Below are 21,614 nucleotides of genomic sequence, written 5' to 3'. Positions count from 1 at the left end.
GTCTGGGGAGAGGGACGTCTGGGCGTCTCTGCTGAGTCTGCTGCCCCCGCGACCCGGTCCCGGATGAAGCAGAAGACGATGAGTACGAGTACGAGTCTGTTGCTTCAAGCGGATCCATCAGGACCGCCTATTTTATGGAATTAAATGAGTTATAACTGATGCACACAAATTAGGACAAATCTAAAAATAAATTAATAAATGATAGAATAATGGAAAATGGCTAAATTTTTATATTTAAAAAATGTTAAATATATTTAAGTATTTTATATAAAAAAAATTAAAGTGTTAATAAAATAATAGGACAAGAAATAGTACTGAGAGTCCAATAAGGTCTGTTAACGTCTGGTTTGTTATCGTGATGCAGCTCATAGTTTCTTGCTGATTGCAGATTTACATACATTAGGGATGTATTTGGAGCCAGGAAGGAAGTCAAAAGTTTCCCTTCCAACCCCCTACTTTCACCCTCAGATGAAATTCAGGTAGTTTAGGATGTTCAGGAACAACCCAGGAACCACCAAGGCTCAAGTAATAAACTGGGAACCAGTGTTTCTGTCCACAGTGAAGCCAGTTTAACATCAACCATGGACTGAGAAGGTGCAGACTAACAAAAAAACCTCTGCTCCAAAATCTTGACTAAAAACTGCAGCCGCTGACATGGACAAGCCAGATGCACGGTAGTGGCTGCATCATCCAATGGGGCTGATTTGAGATCAATTCCTTCAACTTCACTCAAATCACCCATTAGATAGTTCAAAATTGGACAGAGTTGGGTCTTCCAGTTGGGAGATGTTCCTGGACTCACATCCAGACCAGGATGGAACAGATAAAGCAGGCTGACACTGAGCTGCTGGAACAGTTCTGACCTCCATCCTGTTGAAGATCTACAAACTACGGTTAAAAGCCTGTTCTGTGCCAGAAAACCAACCAAATTAAATGATCTCTGCCTACAAAAATGATCAAATATTAAGTCAGATGCTTGTTGATGGCTACAAAAACTGTTTGGTTGGGTTCAGCTTGCTGACAGACATTTGTCCAAATATTACTGGGAGGGTACGTGTATATTTGAGCCCGTATGTATAAATGTGACCCTGCATGGTTCAAAAATAATCCACAATGAATTCCAACTTGTGTCCCCAGTTCTTGTTTTTAAAAGTCATTGCAGTTGCCTGTTAAATAATCACTGAACCCAACAAAAAGATCAGTTCAAATGAATCTTGTTGGAGGTCAATAGGTCAATAGGTCATGTCCACGCTGTGTGGGTGGAAACAGTGACCAAAGCTAAAAGAAAGGATGAGCTGAAGGCCAGCAGAGGGCTGCAGGGGATGATCCATGAAGGGAACTAAACTTATTTGAATTCATGTCTCGGAGTTCCTTCCTGGATTTTTGAGATGCAAAGCCTGAACTTTGACCTCCAGATACATCAGATCAGTCTGTACCAGCCGCTCTCCTCCCAGCTTCAGCTTTCCTCTCCATCTGGTTCATGTTTGGATCTGGATTGTTTCTGATTGGCTTTGGGACAGGGGGCAGGTTTGTTCCACACCCGAGATGAATCTTCTGCTGTGTATTTTTCCATGTAGATAATTCTATTCGGACCACAGAGCAGCAGACCTTCTGACAGATTTCCTCTTACCTTTTTCTGCGTCTTTTAGTCCTGTTCTTCTAGATTAAGAAAAGTTTGTGATTTTATATTGTTGTGAAAGTATTCTTACAATAGTTTTTATTTCCTACAGACAGTAAAAGAAATAATCCACGATTGAAGCCCCTCAGGAAGTTAGAAACTCGCCGATCATTTGTGTTTTTTGGAACGCGTAAAGACGCACTGCAGGTCTCCATGGCGCACATCTGCAGGCAGCTGATTGGCGTCGGGGGGAGCTGCGCAGGCTGGGTCGGGCTCATCTTCGCCACGGCGACCAACGACTGGGTCCGGACGTGCGACTACTCGATGGCCACCTGCCTGCGCATAGACGAGCTGGGCGGCCACGGCCTGTGGGCCGAGTGCAGGGTCTCCCCAACCCTTTACAACTGCGAGTTTCTGGACCAGACGTTCTCCTTGCCAGGTGAGCTGCTGCCTCGGAATGAAGCTGCTGCTTCAGACAAACCTGAAAAGATACTTTTTTATCTGCCTGCATTTTGTCATTAAACCGCTGAAACTACTGTGCAAAAGTCTTAAATAGAGTCCTTCAGACTTTAGCTTTCAAAGTTGTCTTGATAATTATAATAATTATAGATAGATAGATAGATAGATAGATAGATAGATAGATAGATAGATAGATAGATAGATAGATAGATAGATAGATAGATAGATAGATAGATAGATAGATAGATAGATAGATAGATAGATAGATAGATAGATAGATAGATAGATAGATAGATAGATAGATAGATAGATATAGATAGATAGATAGATAGATAGATAGATAGATAGATAGATAGATAGATAGATAGATAGATAGATAGATAGATAGATAGATAGATAGATAGATAGATAGATAGATAGATAGATAGATAGATAGATAGATAGATATAGATAGATAGATAGATAGATAGATAGATAGATAGATAGATAGATAGATAGATAGATAGATAGATAGATAGATAGATAGATAGATAGATAGATAGATAGATAGATAGATAGATAGATAGATAGATAGATAGATAGATAGATAGATAGATAGATAGATAGATAGATAGATAGATAGATAGATAGATAGATAGATAGATAGATAGATAGATAGATAGATAGATAGATAGATAGATAGATAGATAGATAGATAGATAGATAGATAGATAGATAGATAGATAGATAGATAGATAGATAGATAGATAGATAGATAGATAGATAGATAGATAGATAGATAGATAGATAGATAGATAGATAGATATAGATAGATAGATAGATAGATAGATAGATAGATAGATAGATAGATAGATAGATAGATAGATAGATAGATAGATAGATAGATAGATAGATAGATAGATAGATAGATAGATAGATAGATAGATAGATAGATATAGATAGATAGATAGATAGATAGATAGATAGATAGATAGATAGATAGATAGATAGATAGATAGATAGATAGATAGATAGATAGATAGATAGATAGATAGATAGATAGATAGATAGATAGATAGATAGATAGATAGATAGATAGATAGATAGATAGATAGATAGATAGATAGATAGATAGATAGATAGATAGATAGATAGATAGATAGATAGATAGATAGATAGATAGATAGATAGATAGATAGATAGATAGATAGATAGATAGATAGATAGATAGATAGATAGATAGATAGATAGATAGATAGATAGATAGATAGATAGATAGATAGATAGATAGATAGATAGATAGATAGATAGATAGATAGATAGATAGATAGATAGAATAGATAGATAGATAGATAGATAGATAGATAGATAGATAGATAGATAGATAGATAGATAGATAGATAGATAGATAGATAGATAGATAGATAGATAGATAGATAGATAGATAGATAGATAGATAGATAGATAGATAGATAGATAGATAGATAGATAGATAGATAGATAGATAGATAGATAGATAGATAGATAGATAGATAGATAGATAGATAGATAGATAGATAGATAGATAGATAGATAGATAGATAGATAGATAGATAGATAGATAGATAGATAGATAGATAGATAGATAGATAGATAGATAGATAGATATAGATAGATAGATAGATAGATAGATAGATAGATAGATAGATAGATAGATAGATAGATAGATAGATAGATAGATAGATAGATAGATAGATAGATAGATAGATAGATAGATAGATAGATAGATAGATAGATAGATAGATAGATAGATAGAGATAGATAGATAGATAGATAGATAGATAGATAGATAGATAGATAGATAGATAGATAGATAGATAGATAGAGAGATAGATAGATAGATAGATAGATAGATAGATAGATAGATAGATAGATAGATAGATAGATAGATAGATAGATTCATTCAAGTATAAAAGGTTCCAAGACTCAAGGCATGAGCTCGTGTTTTGCTGACAAGTAGCAGAGAACTTTGAGAACTTTGAGAAGAACCAGTTCTTAAGCCTCTGGTACCAGCAGCTTGTCACAAAGACACAGTTTGTTCCAGTTTCCTTTGTTGAATAAATCCATTGTTTCAATCTAACAAGGTAATTCCTCCAAACTCAACCAAAAGATTGTGTATCACTTATAGACTTGCAGGGTCCATAAGGGTCTAAATAGTAGAAAAGCTGCCAAGGTTTAAAAAAAACCAGCAAAAGTCCTCCAGAAAGTGTCAAGAACTGCTGCTCAAGTTTGTTTTAAATGGCTGTTTAGAAGGAAATATGCAGCGGCTCCACCTGTATGGCTTTCCACTTTGTTGAAAACTTTCTGCAGTCGCCATGAAAAGATGGAGAGTGACAGGAAGGATTAGAACGATTTAAATATGGCTGTTTGTGAAGTGTTGCCCTGCGATGGACTGGCGACCTGTCCAGGGTGTACTCTGCCTTTCGCCCATAGACTGCTGGAGATAGGCACCAGCTCCCCCGTGACCCACTATGGAATAAGCGGTAGAAAATGACTGACTGTTTGTGAAGTTAGTTTTGCAAAGATTTTTGAATGGATGAAGTCCTGAATCTAAACACTGAGGACTTCTCAATAAGAATATGAAAAGCTGTTCTTATTGAGAAGTTCAAAACAAGTTTGTGCAGCAGTAACAAGAAATCATCATGGTTTAAAAATATACCACGTAGTGTTTGCCAGCGAGCTGCATTCCTAACATTCAGGGCACCATATGTGAGGTTTGCTGTGTTGGCAGTGTTATAAACAGATGCTTCGTATCTGACAGCGTACGTGCTGGTGTCTCGAGCTTTGATGATCTCTGCGTGTCTTCTGGGTGTCCCTGCCATCCTGCTAGTCCTCATGTCCATGCCCTGCATTCGGCTGCCCACCAACTACTCCGCCACCATCAAGAAGCGCCGCACGCAAGCAGGCGGCATCCTCTTCATCATCATGGGTGAGGAGGCCTCCAGACACACCCAACATCCAAACACTTCTGTCACAGTAATGGGCTGCACACATTTATTTTCCTAAACCAATCATGTTCACGGTGACCTGCAAAAGAAATCCCACATCATGAACTTCTCTCTCATGTTAAAACAACAATCTTCAATCTATAAAAATCCCCCCAAAAATCTATAATGTATTGGGTCAACATGTGGAAGAAGCTGCTCTGGTCAGATGAGAACAACATTTAATTTTTGTCCTATACCTAAAATGCTGTGTGGTGGAAAACTAACACTGCACATGGTGGTGGCAGCATCATGCTGTGGGAGGATTTTCAAGGATCACTGCAGGACATCAAACCTAAACATACAGCCAGAGCTAAGATGGAATGCTTTAGAATATTCATGTGTTAGAAATGGCCTAGTCAAATTCCAGACCTAAATCCAATTGAGAATCTGTGGAAAGACTCAAACACACAACAAACTCTTCATATATTTGTTTATTTCACAATAATAATGCGCTAATAACGCTACTCTGCTAGACAGGACACGCTTAAAAAAGGTGTTCTGGAAGTCATTTACATAAACATGGGCAGATTTTACCCTGAATGCATGAATACTTTCATATAAATGTAGACAGATTGATATTTTTTCTTTGATACATTTATTTCAACTCCTCGTGCCTCACACTAACTTCCTGACGTGAATCATGTGGCAGCGGGTCAAGATCTCCCCAGGGTCTGCAGCTTGGCATCTCCCGCCTTACTTCTGGTTGTTGGGTAACAGTTCATTCAGTTAAAGAGACTTTTTTTGTTTCATAGTTTTGAGTTTGAGTTATTTTTGCTCAAGGAGGTGATGAGCTTTTTGATTTTGGAAACTGTTTTAGAGAATAAAATGTTTGGTGTCAGATAAGCTCTAACTAAGAGTGAGGCTTGAGTTTTTACAGTTTTATTGATTAGAAAATTCAGGAATTAAAGGACAATTTAACCTCTCCAGGACATCAATCAGGTCTTGTTCAGCTGTTTTTGAGAAGGAAGAAAAACAAGAGGTTCATGGTATGGATGCTCTTCCCCATCCTGACTGGACCCATCTGTCTGGTTCTGCTTCCTGATGGATGAGACAGATTGTTCCTGTCCACATCCTCTGGACCAGACAGCCAGACAGATTTAAACACGACACAAAATCTGATAACCTTTTCTTTCTTCTTTTTTTGTCTTTCAAAACAACATCTCTCCTGAAAAACAGCTGTTTTTGGTACCATAGCAACCGTCTGGTACCCCATTGGCTCCAACAAAGACAAGAAACTCATGTCCTTTGGCTACTCTCTGTATGCTGGCTGGGTCGGAACCGGCCTCTGTCTGCTGGGCGGCGTCATCATCCTGTGTTTCCAGGTCGCCCTGATCACCAGCCCGTCCAGGGAGAACAGCTTCTTCTACTCCAGACGGAGCGGGACGGCCCGGGAGGCAGAACCTCCCTCCAACCACGCCAAGAGTGAACGGGTGTGAGCAACTGGTTTACCGTCCTCACTCCAGTCTGGTTTCTTTTCTCATCTGGGTTTCATTGATCAAGTATTTTATTACTCCGATGTGTTTTTCTGTTAAACATGATCCACCACTGAGGTAGCATCTAGTGAGGTAGCACTGTTGCCTTGCAGCAAGAAGGTCCTGGGTTCATATCCCAGCCAGGGGTCTCTCTGCAAGGGGTTTGCCCGATGACCACTGGAGATAAAAATCACATGAGATCAGCAGAATAAACACATTTTTATATTATTTTAAAGTAGTGCCATATTGTTTCCTGTGTTAACCTTCTTTCGTTTAGTTTCAATTACTTTTATCCTTTCAATCATTATAAGACAAACTAGTTTTGGTACGTTTCAATACTAAATCCTGCTTTGAAAAACTTTGTTTCTTGTCAGTTTGTCGCAGTTTTTCACTTTTTTGTATTTACGTCATTTTATGAGAGTGTATGATTTTTCCTTGAAATGATTCAGCAATAAAACTTTCATTTTACCATAAAAGAGTCTCAGCCGATTTCTTCCAGTCAAAATAAGACATTTATTTTTCACAGCAAACATTCATTTTCCAGCAAAAACAAGAAATATTTAAACGAGGTAAAGATTATGAACAGTTTTAACTGATGAGGAAAGAAGCAGGAAGGAACGTGTCGTGTTAGAAACTTTAGTGGGGAAATTTAAGATTTCCTCTGACGGGTTCTGATGGTTCTACGTCACATTTGTGTCCAAATTCTTTTGACTTTATATTTTCCACCCAAGCAGCCGAACCTCCTCTGAAAACGGTCCTGATCAACAGTTCTCCAGATGGTCCTTTAAGGACTTTCTTTAGACCAGAGGTGTTCCAAGTGAGGCCTGGTGGTCATTTGTGGCCCCTGATCTGACTTTGTGGCCCCGCCACAGACTGCGATTCAGGAATGATACAAATGTGGCCCACCAGCACAGGTGGTTGATGCAGATGGAGACTTTTCACTTTTGTTCAGGCCAAAATTATTACTAACAAATTAAAATCTTCTTACCAAAATGTTATCTACAACATAAAGCATTCATCCTAATAACCAGTAGGTTTTTTCAAAGAAATGGTAACCCAAATCCTGTTCTTATTGTTGAGAATTGACCCCAAAAGAATTTGAAAAACCCATTTTAGGTTTTGGATCTGCTCACCCCTGACTACTTTACTTATTTGAATGAAATGTTGCATCCTTATTTTATTGTTGAGCAGCTAAAGAAAATTCAGAATATAATTTTGTGGGATACATTTTTTAATAAAATGACCATTTTGGTGCATGAGACAAAGAGCTTGGGCATTGCTTCTTTAGACTCTGTCAGCTTTTTATCTCAGTTTCAGTTCATATCTGACCATTTCAGGTTGTTAAGCCTCTCAACTCAAAGCTTTGAATCATTCAGGTTTTAAAAAACTCAAAAGATGAACCAGCGCCTTGTTGCCATTAGCGGTGGGTCAGGATAACCTGGCATAGATTTAATATAAACTGTAAATATAATATAAACACTTATTATTTCACAGACATTTATATCAGTTTGTAGTTTTTCTCCTTACAAAATAACACTGTTAGTTTACCAATCTGTTTCTAGCTGATTCAGCTAGTTAAGTAGTCAGGTTATCTAGGAGCCCTCAGTCAACTGTTTAAACATGCATTGTGTGGCTTTTAAACTTTAATAAGAGTATTTGGGAAGTTCTGTTTGTTTCCAAACTATCCAACCTTTTTGTTACTGGAAATGTTTTATAAAAGGACAGACTGGATGTTATGTAAAAAGTGTCAGAAGCTTCTTTCTGCCACTTGACCTGCAGTGCACAGCAACAGGTGTGGGAGGGGCAGGGCTATGTCACTCTATGCTTTGGACAGCTGGAGAAAACTCCTGTAATGCTGACACTTTCTTATTCAAAGGACTACAAACTACAGAAATTGAATGATGGAAACTTTAAACTTTAAATTTTTAAAGGCTTAGTTCACCTTGATGCCGGTAACAACCTGAGCCAAGTTGAGAAAAAAACATTTTGCTCTTTCTTCATCGGAATCACAAACCAAAGACAAACAGTTTGAAAAACAGAAATCAAGATCTCAGCTCACGATGAGCTAAAAAAACGACAGATTTACTGAAGGAAGATGCCTCTCTCAGGTCCTGTTTCACCTCTCACCGCAGGAGTTTGTTGCCCCGCTTTCTAAAAGCAACTTCCAGATGCCAGTTTTCCACTGTAGACAGTTTAATGGATGACTTTCTTTGTCTTCAATATATCCAGTTTTAAACAAACATCTTTTAATGTACACTTTGCATTCGACTTAGTTTGTCATCACTTGAAGTTGAGGAGGACCCAACAACAAGCAGGAGACAGGCAGAATTGTGGTGATGCTGGATTCAATGACAAAATAAAGGAAACAGACCATCAAAATGTGAGGAGAACCACTGGATCCCAACAAGTGGGACAAACAGGAACCATGAGAGGAACAACTGGAGAATTCAGCAAAGAGTAGCTGAAACCAGAGAGTTTAAATCCAGGGACAATGATTACTGGAACAAGGTACAGGTGAGTCTAATTAACTAAATGTGCTGCAGCTGTGGGGGACGTATGGACTGAGGTACTAAAGGGAGAAGAGCCATAGATATACATGCAGAAATAAGTGACCTGAAAGGCAAAGAGAATTAAATGAAAGTATGATTAAATGCAGATTAGTACCAAAGAGCTAAAACAAAGACGGAAGTGATTAAAACATCAGAACCAGAACATAAAAATCAGACAGACCGAAACTCAAAGTCCAACAGATCGTGACATACTTGACATACTTTTTTTTTTTATTGTTGTAAGCAAATGGAAACAAACTGTGCCTTGGAGCATGACATGTAGCAGAGGAATCTGACATGAGAGTCAGAAAACCATGGGCTGGGTGTATACTGGGAGAAGGCAGCGGATAGTAGACACCCATCAGATGATCAGAGAAGAACTGGGGAGCAGTGATCCAGAGCAGATGGTGGCACGTCCTCTGTGTGTGAACACACCTCAATCAATTATTTTCTCACACAGTCACTGAGTTCTGTAGGAGCCTCTCAATGACGTGGATTCATAAAGTCAGGTGTTTTCAAACAGGGAAACATAAAATATGCAGGACACTGGCACTCAGAGGCTGGAACTGCAGACCCGTGATCCAGAACATCTGAAGAATACTGAAAAACCTGAAAATCCCCCTCAGTTTATTTATATAGCACCAATTAACAAGAAATATCAGATTTAATTCAAATTATTCAATTCACTCAAATATAATTTCATATTAGGTTCAGATTTAGACCCAGTTACATACGATGCCTTGCAAAAGTATTCACACCGCTTGAAGATTTTGTTGTTTTGTGCTCTGGATTTTATTTCGGGATATCAGAGTAAAAGTGGGGTTGATCCAAAGGCCACCGTTGTATTGGTACGAAACTTTTAAAACCATGAATCTTTCCTTCCACTTCACAATTCTGCTTCACTTCATGGGAGGAAAATCTCTGTTGTAATCGGTCCAGTTGAATTACATTTGTCTAGAGCTACAAAAGTCAAATGATCCATTACAACAATATAATTTTTATAAATATTTACTGTATTTTTAGATTTTAGAATAAAGAAAAACATCAAGCTTTCACAAAATAGCAATTAACTCCTACAGAACCCAGAGAAAACTGCTAAAATGATCATATCTTTAGTGAAAGCATTGCTTATGTCTATTGAGCTCTGGCTGGGTCTATGGAGGGTCTAAAGAGACACATGTAGCCCTGCAGCTGCAGGTTTACGACCTCTGATCTCTCACATGAAGTCCAAAAACACAAACTGAAGTTCATAGTTGTAACCTGGCAAAATGTGGAAAGGTTCAAGCTGTGTGAATACTTTTGCAAGGCACGGTTCAGTCCAATTCAGTCCTCATCACAATACAGTCCAAGTCAGGTGATCATTTGATACTAATTATTAAAAAGCCATCTACTCAAGGACACCCAGACGGCTGCATTGAGTCATTGATGGTGCAGCAATCCCTCTTCCTGAGGAAGCATGAGGCGACAGTGGAAAGAAAAAAACACCCTTTAACAGGAAGAAACCTCCAGCAGAACCAGAACCAGCATGAGGTCATCTGTCATAAAGCAAATGAAGGTTACAGAAGAAAAACATGAACAACAAAACCAGGCATAAAGTAGATTAACAGGCGTACACAGTAAATAAACCAAACATCAACCCAAATCCATGAGCGACTTCTGACCGTGACACATTCAAACTGAATCACAAGTGTCTTTGGATCCGGCTGCTGCTAAGAGCCCAAAGGTCCAAATTAAAGTGTCTGCTGGGCAAATTATAAAGAAACTGGAGCTGGATGAAGAGTTTCACACCTTAACTGATTTATTCTCACAAATAAAGAGAAATATTTGAGCCAGAAAGTGTTATATTTGAGTCTTTTCATGAGAACCTTAGTTTAGTTAGCAGTAAGATGTCAAATCAGAGTCTTCCACCTGTGTTTCACCACTTCATGAGCAGGAAACAAAGGAAAAAAACTGAAGATGGTACTGTTAAGATATTTCTGCCTAGGAATCATTCCCGTTCTTAAAAGCAGACTCTTGGTGGTATCAGAACCTCAACTTTAGAGCCGGTCATGTCTGTCAACATAGAGGAAACCAAGAGATGTTTGCGCTGGTTAAAAAATAACAAAATTAATCTTCTGAAAGATGTCTTTTTGATCTGCAGTCACAGGATCTCATCAACGTCCAGGTCTAGTTCTTCTCAATTCAGTTATCATCATCATCAAACCCAAAATTGGTCCGCCCCCTGGACCTGCTGCCTCCACTCGGGTACTGGACTCCTGCTCCAGACTGGTACCCGTACTGGTCACCATCATCCTCACACTGACTCTTATGTGGCTCCTCCTCCTGGCCCTCACCCTGGTTCTGGTGGCGGTGTTGACTCTCCTCTGGGGCAGACCAGCCCTGGTAGGGCTTGTTGTCCTGTTCCTGGGGGTAAAGGTCATCGTCAGGGGAGAAGGTGTCGTCTACGTTGTCGTCGTAGCGCTGGTAGGAGCTGGCGTGGGCCTGCTGCTCGCGGGCATTGAGCTCCAAAGTGCTGTGCCAAACTCCGTAACAGCCGTAGATCAACAGACCTGAGGACAGAGGTCATATTTCAGTTCAGGACCAGACACAGCCGTAGCTCTAAGACTGGGGGGTCCAACTCCAGTCTCCAAGGACCGGTTTCTTTCATTAGATTTGCTCAAACGCAGCTGATTCTAATGGTTGAATTAGCTTCTTGGCATTGCTGATTAATTTAGTAGAAGGCACTTGTTGTGAATCTACCGGAGCCTCATAAGAGCCCATTCATTTGAATCAGGGTTACTAAACCAGAGAAACATCTAAAACATGAGGACAATACAAACCTAACCCTTTAGAACTTCAGACTCCATTGCTTTAAGAGGAACCTAAAGGTCCTAAGGAGCACCTGAGAAGCCTCACTAAAAATTAGTCAAATAAAACCTGGGCATGTGCTAGATTTTCAAGTTGGAACTTTAAAAGGTGCTCTTGCTAATTTTTCCAACTTGAAACTCAAAACATGGTGTAAACACACCATGTGGCATCTTTATTTTTTTTATCAAGTTCATTTCACTGACACATTTAATGCCGACTCTGCCAGCTGAAAGGAGGTCACATTTTGTAGTGAAATAGCTACACGATAAATAGATACCATATTTCAACGGCCAGGCCATACAATGCACAACAAACTTAAAGTGAGGAGGAGAACATTTAATGGACAAAAAGAAAAGAACATACAAAAACAAGCAGACTAGCAGGAAGAACGTGGACCAGGTGAGACAGAAGAAAAGATCAGAGAAGAAAAGGGGAGAAAAGACAAGTAAACATGAATGGAGCCAAACAAGAAGCCCTCAGGAAAATGCCAAACAGAGATCTAACAGGAAACAATCTAAAAAGCATCACAAGAAAAACACAAAGAATGAACTAAAGAAATACACCTAAGAATAATGAGCACAAGGACATGAACTCTATGCCAAAACCCAAGTGTCAAAAATAGCAGAATATGGCAAGAGTTATAGAACATAACAAGGAACATGCTGAAAAACATGAACACAAATGAAAACCATAACCTCAGGGTCAACCCTAACACCTCTGGACAGTAATAAATATGGCCAGTTGAGAAATAATGGCTTACAATCTAAAGTCTCTTTAAAATCTAATCATTTCCTCTTAGTATGCAGCAGCGTGTATTTACATGTAGCAACAGATTTTATTATCATTATTATAATATAATTTATTATTATTCATAGCGGATGCTGGATTTCAAGTCTAAAACCAACAATCGGAAGGTTTTAACTCACCTATCAGGCACCAGATAGTGAACCTGGCCCAGGTGAGAGGAGAGAGTTTAAGCATCAGGTAACTGTTAACCAATATGGCCGCTGCAGGAACAAAGGGAACACATGGCGCCATGTAGGGCAGCCTCCGCTTGCTCTCTGGCTGTTGTATGATAAGAATCAAAAGCTTCGCCAGTGATCCCACCATCAGTATCCCCATTAGGCCTGAAAACACTGCTCTGACTCCTGAGCCCTGCTCTACACCAAATATGATGGTGGACCAGAAGAGGAAGGACATGAGGAAGAGCGACAGGGTGCATCTGGTGACTATCTGGCCAGAAGCGGGGGTTGGACGTGCTGATGAATCAGGCATTCCCAGTCGGAGGCGCAGGGTGTAATAATGACCGCCTAGAAGTCTTTTCATCAGAGAAGCCTGTCCAGTGTGGAAATTAGAGTCATCTGCCTCCCCTTCAGTCCCACCAGTGTGGTAAGAGGAGGACCTGTCATGATCTGAGCCTTCCATCATGATGTGGTCATCTTTGCTAGATACATCTCCACCGTCCTGATGATTGATGTTGTCCACGTCTTCCTCTGAGATAAACTGGTGTGTGTCTGTCTCTTTATCGGGCTGGTAGCGAAGCAACAGCACACACACACTAACTAGAGTGTAAGCCAGCAACGTGCCAATAGACATCATCTCGATCAGGTCACGGAGGCTCACCAGGAGAGCGAGAATGGCTGCAAAGCTTCCCGACAGCACACATGCCACAGCAGGAGTGTGTGTGAGTGCTGAAACCTGTGTCAGGAACCTTTAAATACACAAAAGTAAATTAGCTTTTCTCATCATTATTATTATTGCTTTCTTTAATTGCTTCTTCACCTGAACAACAGTCCATCACGGGCCATGGCATAGATGACCCTGGGCATTGGAAACAAGGAGCCCAGCAGTGAGACAGTGAGTCCAGCTATGGAGCCAACCGCCACGGTGTACTTTCCCCACATGAAGCCGTGCGCAGCAAACATCTCCATGAGTGGAGCCGAGCCATCGATCAGGTTGTAGGGGACCATGAGAGTAAGGATCACGCTCACCTGGAGTAAAAACAAAGATGTTAACAGCTGTGAGAATATTCGTTTGGTGTTTTACTCAAAACTGCTTAGAAATGAGGACCAAGCAGAGTGTTCGAAGACTGATGCAAGACTAAAGCTTCAGAACATCCAGGCCAAGTTAAGATAAAGACCAGAGATCCAAGTGAAGGCAAAAGGTTCAAAATTCTTAGGGGCTGGGATTAGGTCCAGACTAAGACTGGAGTATAAGGTCAAGGTCAAGTGCTAAGAGGTTGAGACCAAGTCATACTCAAACCTAAAGTGAATTAAGATTAAGAAAGGTCCAAGGCTTTGAGGGCTAAAAGTCAAGACTAAAACTGGCCAAATCACGACCCAGACCAAGACAGCGACCTCATGGTTAAGAACAATTTCAGACCTGCATCAGAGCAGTAAATGTAACATACAGAGCTGTGAAAAAGTGTCGGTTTTTTAATCACACGTGTTTCAGATCATCAAAATAATTTAATTTCAGTCAAAGAGAGTAAATTTAAAAGCTGTTTTCTAATTTATTCATTTCTTAAGGGAATAAAGTTGTCCAAACCAACCTATGTGAAAAAGTAATTGCCCCCTAAAACTAATAACTAGTGTTTGCAATCAATAGGAACGAGTCTTTCTCATCACTGTGGTGGTTTTTAACCAAAGGCTTCTTTGCAGGATTGTTTTAGCTTTTTTGTTTTAGGGCTTTTAAGCATGAACGGCCTATATAAAGTCATGCCACGGCATCTTAATCAGATTTAAATCCAGACTTTGACTAGGCCCTTCCAAAATCTTAATTTGGTTAATTTGTTCTTAAGCTATTCAGAGGTGCATGTCAGTGTGCTTTGGATAACGGTCCTGCTGCAGCTTAAGATCACAAACTGATCGCCGGGGAATTCTTCTTTAGGATTTTCTCCAGCAAGCCGTTCGGGTCCTGAAGCAGCAAAGCACTTCCCGATCATCACACTACCACCACCGTGTTAAACTGTAGGTATGATGTTCTTGTCCTAAAATTCAATTCAGTTTATTTATATAGCACTGATATAGTAGGATCCAGTTTATATACAGAACCATATAGTCAGTTAATCCAATCGTATAGACAGTAAAATGCTATAAACCCAAAAAGTTTCTCATCTACAGCCTGCAGAGTTCAGATGTTATTCTGAGTTGTTTTGTGGCCTTCTTGATGAGTGGTTGAAGACCTCTTGAGATAATTTTGGTAAGTCAGTCCTAGGAACGTTCTCCACTTGTCCATGCTTTCTCTGTTTGAGGATAATGGCTCACTGTGGTTCACTGGAGTCCCAAAGCCTTAGAAATGGCTTTGTGACCTTTGCAAGACCATTAGATGTTGGAGACTATGTTTGTCATCTGTTCTTTAATTTCTTTAGATCATGGCATGATGTGCTGCTTTATGAGATATTCTAGCCTGCTTCCTGCTGTCAGATATGTTCTATTTAAGTGATTTCTTGATTTTACAGTTTAGGCAGTATTTAAACCCTGGGTGTGGTTGGTGAATATGAAACAAATGTTTGCCCTCTAGCAGTCTTTATTCTTTATGAGTAAAATTATTTATAGCAGAAATTTAAGCTGTAATTTAAGACATCTTTTCCCAAATTATCATTGAAATTAACAAAATTATAGTTCTTTATATATAAAGGGAAAGTCCACAGAATATCTGTATAATATAGATTGTTTCTGTCAATGTAAGTAATGAAAATGTGAAACAGGATGATTTTAATGAGGAAACGTCCAGGACCCTTGGCAGTCAGTTGGATGAGTCTGGAAAACCTCCATAGGGAGTTGCCCTTTGTGAAGTTCACTAAATTCCTCATCATTAATGTTGTGAAGCTCAAAATGTACCAAATAAAACACACAGCTACATATGAGAACTTACTGAAAGCTATTAGCAATAGTTAATCACACCAGCCAGTATATTCAAGCCTCCTTTCAGGAAGAGATTATGTGTCTTTTGGGTTTAAAGAAAAACATTTGTGTACTGACCGACACATAGGCGGTAAGGCAGGTGACCAGTGAGGCGGTGATGGCATAAGGGATGGATGTGTTGGCATTTTTAGTCTCCTCTCCAGTCGTTGCAATGATGTCAAAACCAATAAAGGCGTAGAAACATGTAGCTGCACCTTGCATCACCTAAACAAGAAAACATCACAGAGAAATTTATGCTAATCCTCACTGGTGAGGTGCTTTTCCTTTTTCTAAAATCCTCTGGCTTTTCTCGCTCTTTTAACTAAGAATACTCCACAATACAGACCCAACAGACTGCCTAGTTCTGAACAACAAATTCACAGTTGTAGCGAGTCCATAATGAGATCCAGAGTTCCTGTGATAATATCCAGGAACCCCCAATAAAGATGGACCTTCATCACAAACAACTGTTTGAGTGTCTATTAGCCAGCAAAAACCAGTGAAATTTTGTGATAATCTAAAGATGGAATAAATTCAATGTTATCCAAATCCCACTGGTGTCTTCAGCAGGTGGAACCAGAGAGTTGGGGATGGAGCATTTCAGATATTTCATGTAATATGGGAAGCCAGTGGAGGTCTTTGTGGTGTGTCCATGTAGGCATAGATTGACATAAGCTGTCAACATGTGGGGACTTTGGGACTGGAAGCCACAGACCAGACATTCTAGTTACTCTTAGGTTTGTGGAAATTCAAAGTAAATAAGGTCTTAAATCATTAAAACAATCAAACCGGTATGGCATCTGAAGTTTACAGTATATACATGATGTATTGACATTTCTATCTTATAACAGTTCGTTCCAGGGATGGCTCCATAAGAAGAAAAATGCATTCCTCCCAGGGTTTATAAAGAGTTGCTGCGTTCATTGTTGGTTGGGATTTCTCTTACAATTGGTCTAATCTGCATCGATCTGTGATTCTGATATGAGCTTGATTGAAATAAAATCCTCATATGTTAAACAAAGTCTGTGTCCAAATTTCTCCCTGGATGAAATCCTTACAGCAGGTGATCATTTAAAGCCCTCTACTTACACTTCACAGGGAAACAAGGAGGAGAGTATTAACATTTAACTATTAGACACAACTGGGTGTCATTAGTGTTGCTTTAAGTTTTATGATTGTCTTACCAGAGAACAGAATGTACTGGAAGTACATAAATTATAAATAAATAAGGGGCCCCAGGTCTGAGTCCTGGGGAGCTCCACTGATCACCAGAGACAATAGTGACTGAACATTTTTAAGGTGTAAAAACTGAGTGGATTGAGAGAAATGTGAAAACCACAGTTTAAAAGTCTGACATAGACGGAACCAGAGTTTGGAGGAAAACGGTAGAAAATATTGGTAGAATTTCTGTTTTAAATCCAGTCTGAGCGCAGTTGGACCAAAAATGAATCCCATAGAGTTCCTCACACCAGGGCAATTTAGAGTTACCAATTAACCTAACATGTCTTTGGACTATGGGAGGAAGCTGGAGTACCCAGTGAGAACCCACACATGCACGGGAAGAACATGTAAACCCCATACAGAAAGACACCCAGCCAGGATTTGAACTCGGGACCTTCTTGCTACAAAGCAACAGTGCTACCAACTGCGCCACCGTGCAGCCCTTTAACAAACAATCCCCCTTTAAATGAAACATTAAAGTTCTTTCTTTTTGCTGACATTGCGTTAATATTGTTCTTATATATATTGTTTGAGAGCTGCTTGCTCTCAAACTGAAATCAGTTCTGAATTTTCAACTTCTGCATCTGAAACCCTAACTGGACAAAATCTCACCCCCGACCAGCCGTACGGCAGGAAATTGCCGCCCTCCCAGTTGCTGGCTGACAGGAAGAAGAGCCCGGCGATGATCATGAAGACCCAGACCACCAGGTTGACAATGTTTAGGACATTATTGAATCCCACAGAGTTCCTCACACCGAGGGCAATGATCACTGTGACCAGCAGGGCAATGAACAGGGCCAGCAGGTCGGGATACGTGTCCTCACCCTTACCTGAAACACACAGGAAGAGCCCAGCAAGTGTGAAAAACAGCTTTAACAAAGGTGAGTGGAAGAGACATTATAGGCCTTTCTGGACTGCATCAAACTTTGTTTGCAGGACAACAGCAAACTCCACAATTTTTAATCGGCTCTTGTCACACTGACCGAGGCCTCTGAGCGTTCCCAGGTGTGTTATCATGTAGTTACTGATGCTGTGATTGGCCAGCGAGTCGAACATGCTGCTGAGAGCCGAGGCCCCTGCCGCCGTGCCTATCAGGTACTCCAGGATCAGGTTCCAGCCGATGAAAAACGCCACGAACTCCCCAACCGTTACGTAGCTGTAGGTGTACGCTGAGCCCGTTGTTTTGGGGACCCGGACCCCGAACTCTGCGTAGCAGACTCCTTTGAGGAAAACATACGTTGTTGGGTGAGTCTTTGAAGCATATTTCATTACCAATTTGAAGGTTTAAAGGACAGTGTTAGAGGAAACACTGAGGTAACAATTCTGCCATTAATATTAAAAGATTATAAAAGCTCTGAATGAACAATGGTAGTTTTTGCATAAAACTGGATGGAGATAATCCTTCCAAACCGCCTTCTTTCTGCTGAACATTTATAGATGGAAGTTAGTTAAAGGTTAAGGTTACAGATGGAAACCCAAATACGCAATAGCAGCCTATCTACACACAGTTAGAAACCTTTACTTGGACACTATAAATTTTTTTATTGGGATTTGGAAAATGAGCCGTAGCTGTTTGAGGAACACATGTTAAACAAAAATCAGGCTGAATTATATGGAAAAACTGAAGAAGAACCAAAAATATTTACAAGAGTTATAAATGAATGAGAAAATTGTGCAGATGAATATACAGCAGGCAGGCAAAAGCATTATTAAAATAAAGCAACCAGACTTTATTTATTTATAAACTTAAAGTTTAAATCAAGTACCAGGCCATTTTCCTTATTTTAAAGATAACAAACTTCAACAGACTGCAAGAAGATGGTCCCCAAACGTCTATTAGATAAAAAGATGATGGAAAAATGTTAGATAAAAAAGTAAAAAGGCCCGTGTCACTCCCATCTCCCATTTCAACAATCATTTCACCAAAGCTCCTACGTTTTCAACAAACGTCGGAGCAGACAAACTGTTACCCTGTTGCCCTGTTAAAACAACACAGAAGAAAACTTATTTCCACTTATTGTTGTAGTTTACTTTCAAGCTAAGAGGTAGTGGTAATGCAGCACAGCTAGTTGTTACAAGAAGATGGAAAAGTAGCAGATCAAGACTCACAAGAACCACAGAGCTCCTAACAAAAAAATAACTAACTCTTGTCTTCTTATAACAGACATGAATAACAATTTACCAAGAACTAAAACTGCATTTTCACTTGTTTTTTTTTTTACATACAAGCTAACATAGCACTATAGCAAAGCTAGCTTCTACAGGAAGCTAGAAAAGTAGCACATTAAGGCTCCCAGAAACCACTAAGACCCTAACAAAAATATTACTAACTGAAACGTTCTTTTAGTGGACATAAATAAAAATATAACATGAACTCTACACTTACTGTTGCTTTAAATAAAAGCTAGCATTAGTACTATAACACAGTTAGCTGCTGCAAACAAAATGTAAACATAGCATCAAATCCTTTCCTAATTTTCCAGATTAGTCTTTAATTACTTTTCCAGTTGTTTTATTTTTCTGACAGCTGTTCCATAAACTGTTAGTGTATTTCTAAAAGACATCAGATTTTAAACATAACTCATGAGTTTCCACCACCTTTGGGGCCATTTACCTGAGAGTATGGAGGCCACCGCTGCAATGATGAAGGACAGGATGACCCCCGGGCCGGCCATGGCCTTGGCAACCAGCCCGGCCACCACGTACATCCCAGTGCCCACGCAACTGCCCACACCAAGCGACACCAGATCCACAGTCGTCAGGACCTTTGCCAGTCCCACGGCAGACCCCTCCGCCAGCTCGGTGAGGTCATCTGAGCCAGGAGCCATGGAGCCCACAGGTTTGGTCCTCATCAGGCGGTAGTACATGCCATACCAGGCTTCTCCCAAGGAGAACCGACCCAGCCATGCCGCCATTGCTCCACCTGGTTATCACCCACTGATGTTAACAAGCTTCACAATCTGCCTGTCATTGTTTCAGTCTCATCTGGACCGTCCTCAAACCCTCTTTCAGATGTTTGTCCCAGAATCCAGAGAAAGGAAGCTGTGAAGATACCAAATAATATTAAAGAAATTCACTAAATGCTCAGATTCATTTCAGTTTGAGGTTGCTGGAAGCAAGCAGTCCTGCTGGTATTTATTAAAACTGGTACCACATTCTTGAGCTGGTTCCAGTTCAGCAGAGCAGTAAAGAGACTGGTTCCAAAACCCAAAAGCCCCCACCCTGCTTTAAAACAACTGAAAAGTTTTCCATCTCTGCGATCTTTGCTCACTGAGTTTTGAAGCTAATTTTCCTTTTATTTCATGTATTTTTGTTCCTTTCTAGCCTTTTATTTTCTGGATTTAATAACTTATTTTTTTTCTTTGGATTGCAACTTCTTCCTACAGACCTGTTCTATTTTCCTGCATCACTTTACAATGAAGGCTACACTGTGGAGTAGTTGGTAGCACTGTTGCCTTGCAGCAAGGTCATGGGTTTGAATCCCAGCCTGGGTTTCCTAGAGTTTTTATGTTCTAAGCAGGTATAGATAATGGATTGGTTTCATAAAAATATGAAGCTTTTTCTGTTGCAGAGCTTTTGGCTGTATAAGTTTAGTCATTAAAGGTCAAGGGTTATTGTTTGGCTCTATTGAGAGTGGTTTAGAGGGTCATTAGTCTTGAATTGTGGGACCAATTTCTGCACCACATCAAAATATATTCAGCACCAAAGTTGTCATTGTTGTTTTTCTTCTTCTTGTTCGTCTTCTTCATCTTCTTCAGTGTTTGACATCTCCATTAATGATGCATTACGGCCTGTTTGTATTTGTTGAAAGGACCCTCAGCGTTAGAAGCTGCAGGATGTGGTGAATCCAGGGTGATTTTTCTAAATAAAAATAATTAGAAAACAAGCATAAAACATTGTCCTATATGTAATAAACACACCGTGGTGGTAAAATCCTTACTGCAACAGTTTATTGGACTGAAACCTTAGTTGACGCTTTAAAACCAACGAAAGAGCCATAATTTGCTGAGTCCTGCCTTTGGGCTCCCGTTTCATGAACCACTGGGTTCCAGTAAGCCCAGTGGGCCCATTTGGTAACCCCGCTCTGGGTATGAGCTGTTCTTCTGGACCACTAGAGCGAGACTCCCTCTCTGAAACTTTAATGACAGCCATGGATCCACTTTCACAGTGGAAAACTACAACAAACCGACTTCTGCATCCGTCAAACTGCAGATCTTCACTCATCCAGGTGAGTCTCTGCAAAACTGGAACACCTGACCGACATCAGCAGGTTGGAGCGAAGACTGTGAACACTGCTGCGCGTCTGAGACCAGCAAACATCCAGCAGCAGTTTAAAGAAGCACACCTGAGCACACAGGTAATATACTCACTCGCCGTGTTTCCCTCCTGCTGCAGGGTGCGTGGGATTTGTTTCAGCCCCTGTCCTCTGCAGAGCTGCTGGACACATTGAGGAGGCAGCCGCTTTAAGTCATGCAGACCAGATACCATGTGATCAGGTTGGTAAAATATTTAACAGTTGGGAGCGAGCTGCAGGTATT

General features: G+C 40.1%; 2 protein-coding genes across 2 annotated transcripts; one reads left to right on the top strand and one right to left on the bottom strand.

The window, feature by feature from the left end:
- The first annotated feature begins 1,582 nt into the window (after window positions 1-1,582).
- Window positions 1,583-7,030, top strand: LOC124858174 (claudin-11-like). Its single transcript, XM_047350094.1, has 3 exons — window positions 1,583-2,057; window positions 4,857-5,024; window positions 6,259-7,030. The coding sequence occupies exons 1-3, from the start codon at window positions 1,832-1,834 to the stop codon at window positions 6,516-6,518; spliced, it is 654 nt and encodes a 217-aa protein (XP_047206050.1). The 5' UTR covers window positions 1,583-1,831; the 3' UTR covers window positions 6,519-7,030.
- A 3,846-nt stretch (window positions 7,031-10,876) lies between these two features.
- On the bottom strand, window positions 10,877-21,544 carry slc7a14b (solute carrier family 7 member 14b). Its single transcript, XM_047350021.1, has 8 exons — window positions 21,447-21,544; window positions 19,691-20,118; window positions 18,060-18,296; window positions 17,689-17,906; window positions 15,934-16,080; window positions 13,733-13,941; window positions 12,877-13,661; window positions 10,877-11,652 (listed from the first exon to the last, which is right to left on the bottom strand). The coding sequence occupies exons 2-8, from the start codon at window positions 19,989-19,991 to the stop codon at window positions 11,285-11,287; spliced, it is 2,265 nt and encodes a 754-aa protein (XP_047205977.1). The 5' UTR covers window positions 19,992-20,118; window positions 21,447-21,544; the 3' UTR covers window positions 10,877-11,284.
- Window positions 21,545-21,614: the final 70 nt, after the last annotated feature.

This window comes from Girardinichthys multiradiatus, chromosome 21 (assembly GCF_021462225.1).
Source record: "Girardinichthys multiradiatus isolate DD_20200921_A chromosome 21, DD_fGirMul_XY1, whole genome shotgun sequence".
In the NCBI taxonomy this organism is placed as follows: domain Eukaryota; kingdom Metazoa; phylum Chordata; class Actinopteri; order Cyprinodontiformes; family Goodeidae; genus Girardinichthys; species Girardinichthys multiradiatus.
This window is presented reverse-complemented; position numbering and strand designations above follow the sequence as displayed.

Excerpts from the sequence above, each read along its gene's own strand:
- LOC124858174 (XM_047350094.1), top strand. The coding sequence starts at position 1,832 with ATGGCGCACATCTGCAGGCAGCTGATTGGCGTCGGGGGGAGCTGCGCA. Across the intron at positions 2,058-4,856 it reads CCAGACGTTCTCCTTGCCAG|CGTACGTGCTGGTGTCTCGA; the intron begins GTGAGCTGCTGC and ends CGTATCTGACAG. Across the intron at positions 5,025-6,258 it reads CATCCTCTTCATCATCATGG|CTGTTTTTGGTACCATAGCA; the intron begins GTGAGGAGGCCT and ends CCTGAAAAACAG.
- slc7a14b (XM_047350021.1), bottom strand. The coding sequence starts at position 19,991 with ATGGCGGCATGGCTGGGTCGGTTCTCCTTGGGAGAAGCCTGGTATGGC. Across the intron at positions 17,907-18,059 it reads GGGAACGCTCAGAGGCCTCG|GTAAGGGTGAGGACACGTAT; the intron begins GTCAGTGTGACA and ends TGTGTGTTTCAG. Across the intron at positions 16,081-17,688 it reads TGCCGTACGGCTGGTCGGGG|GTGATGCAAGGTGCAGCTAC; the intron begins GTGAGATTTTGT and ends TTTCTTGTTTAG.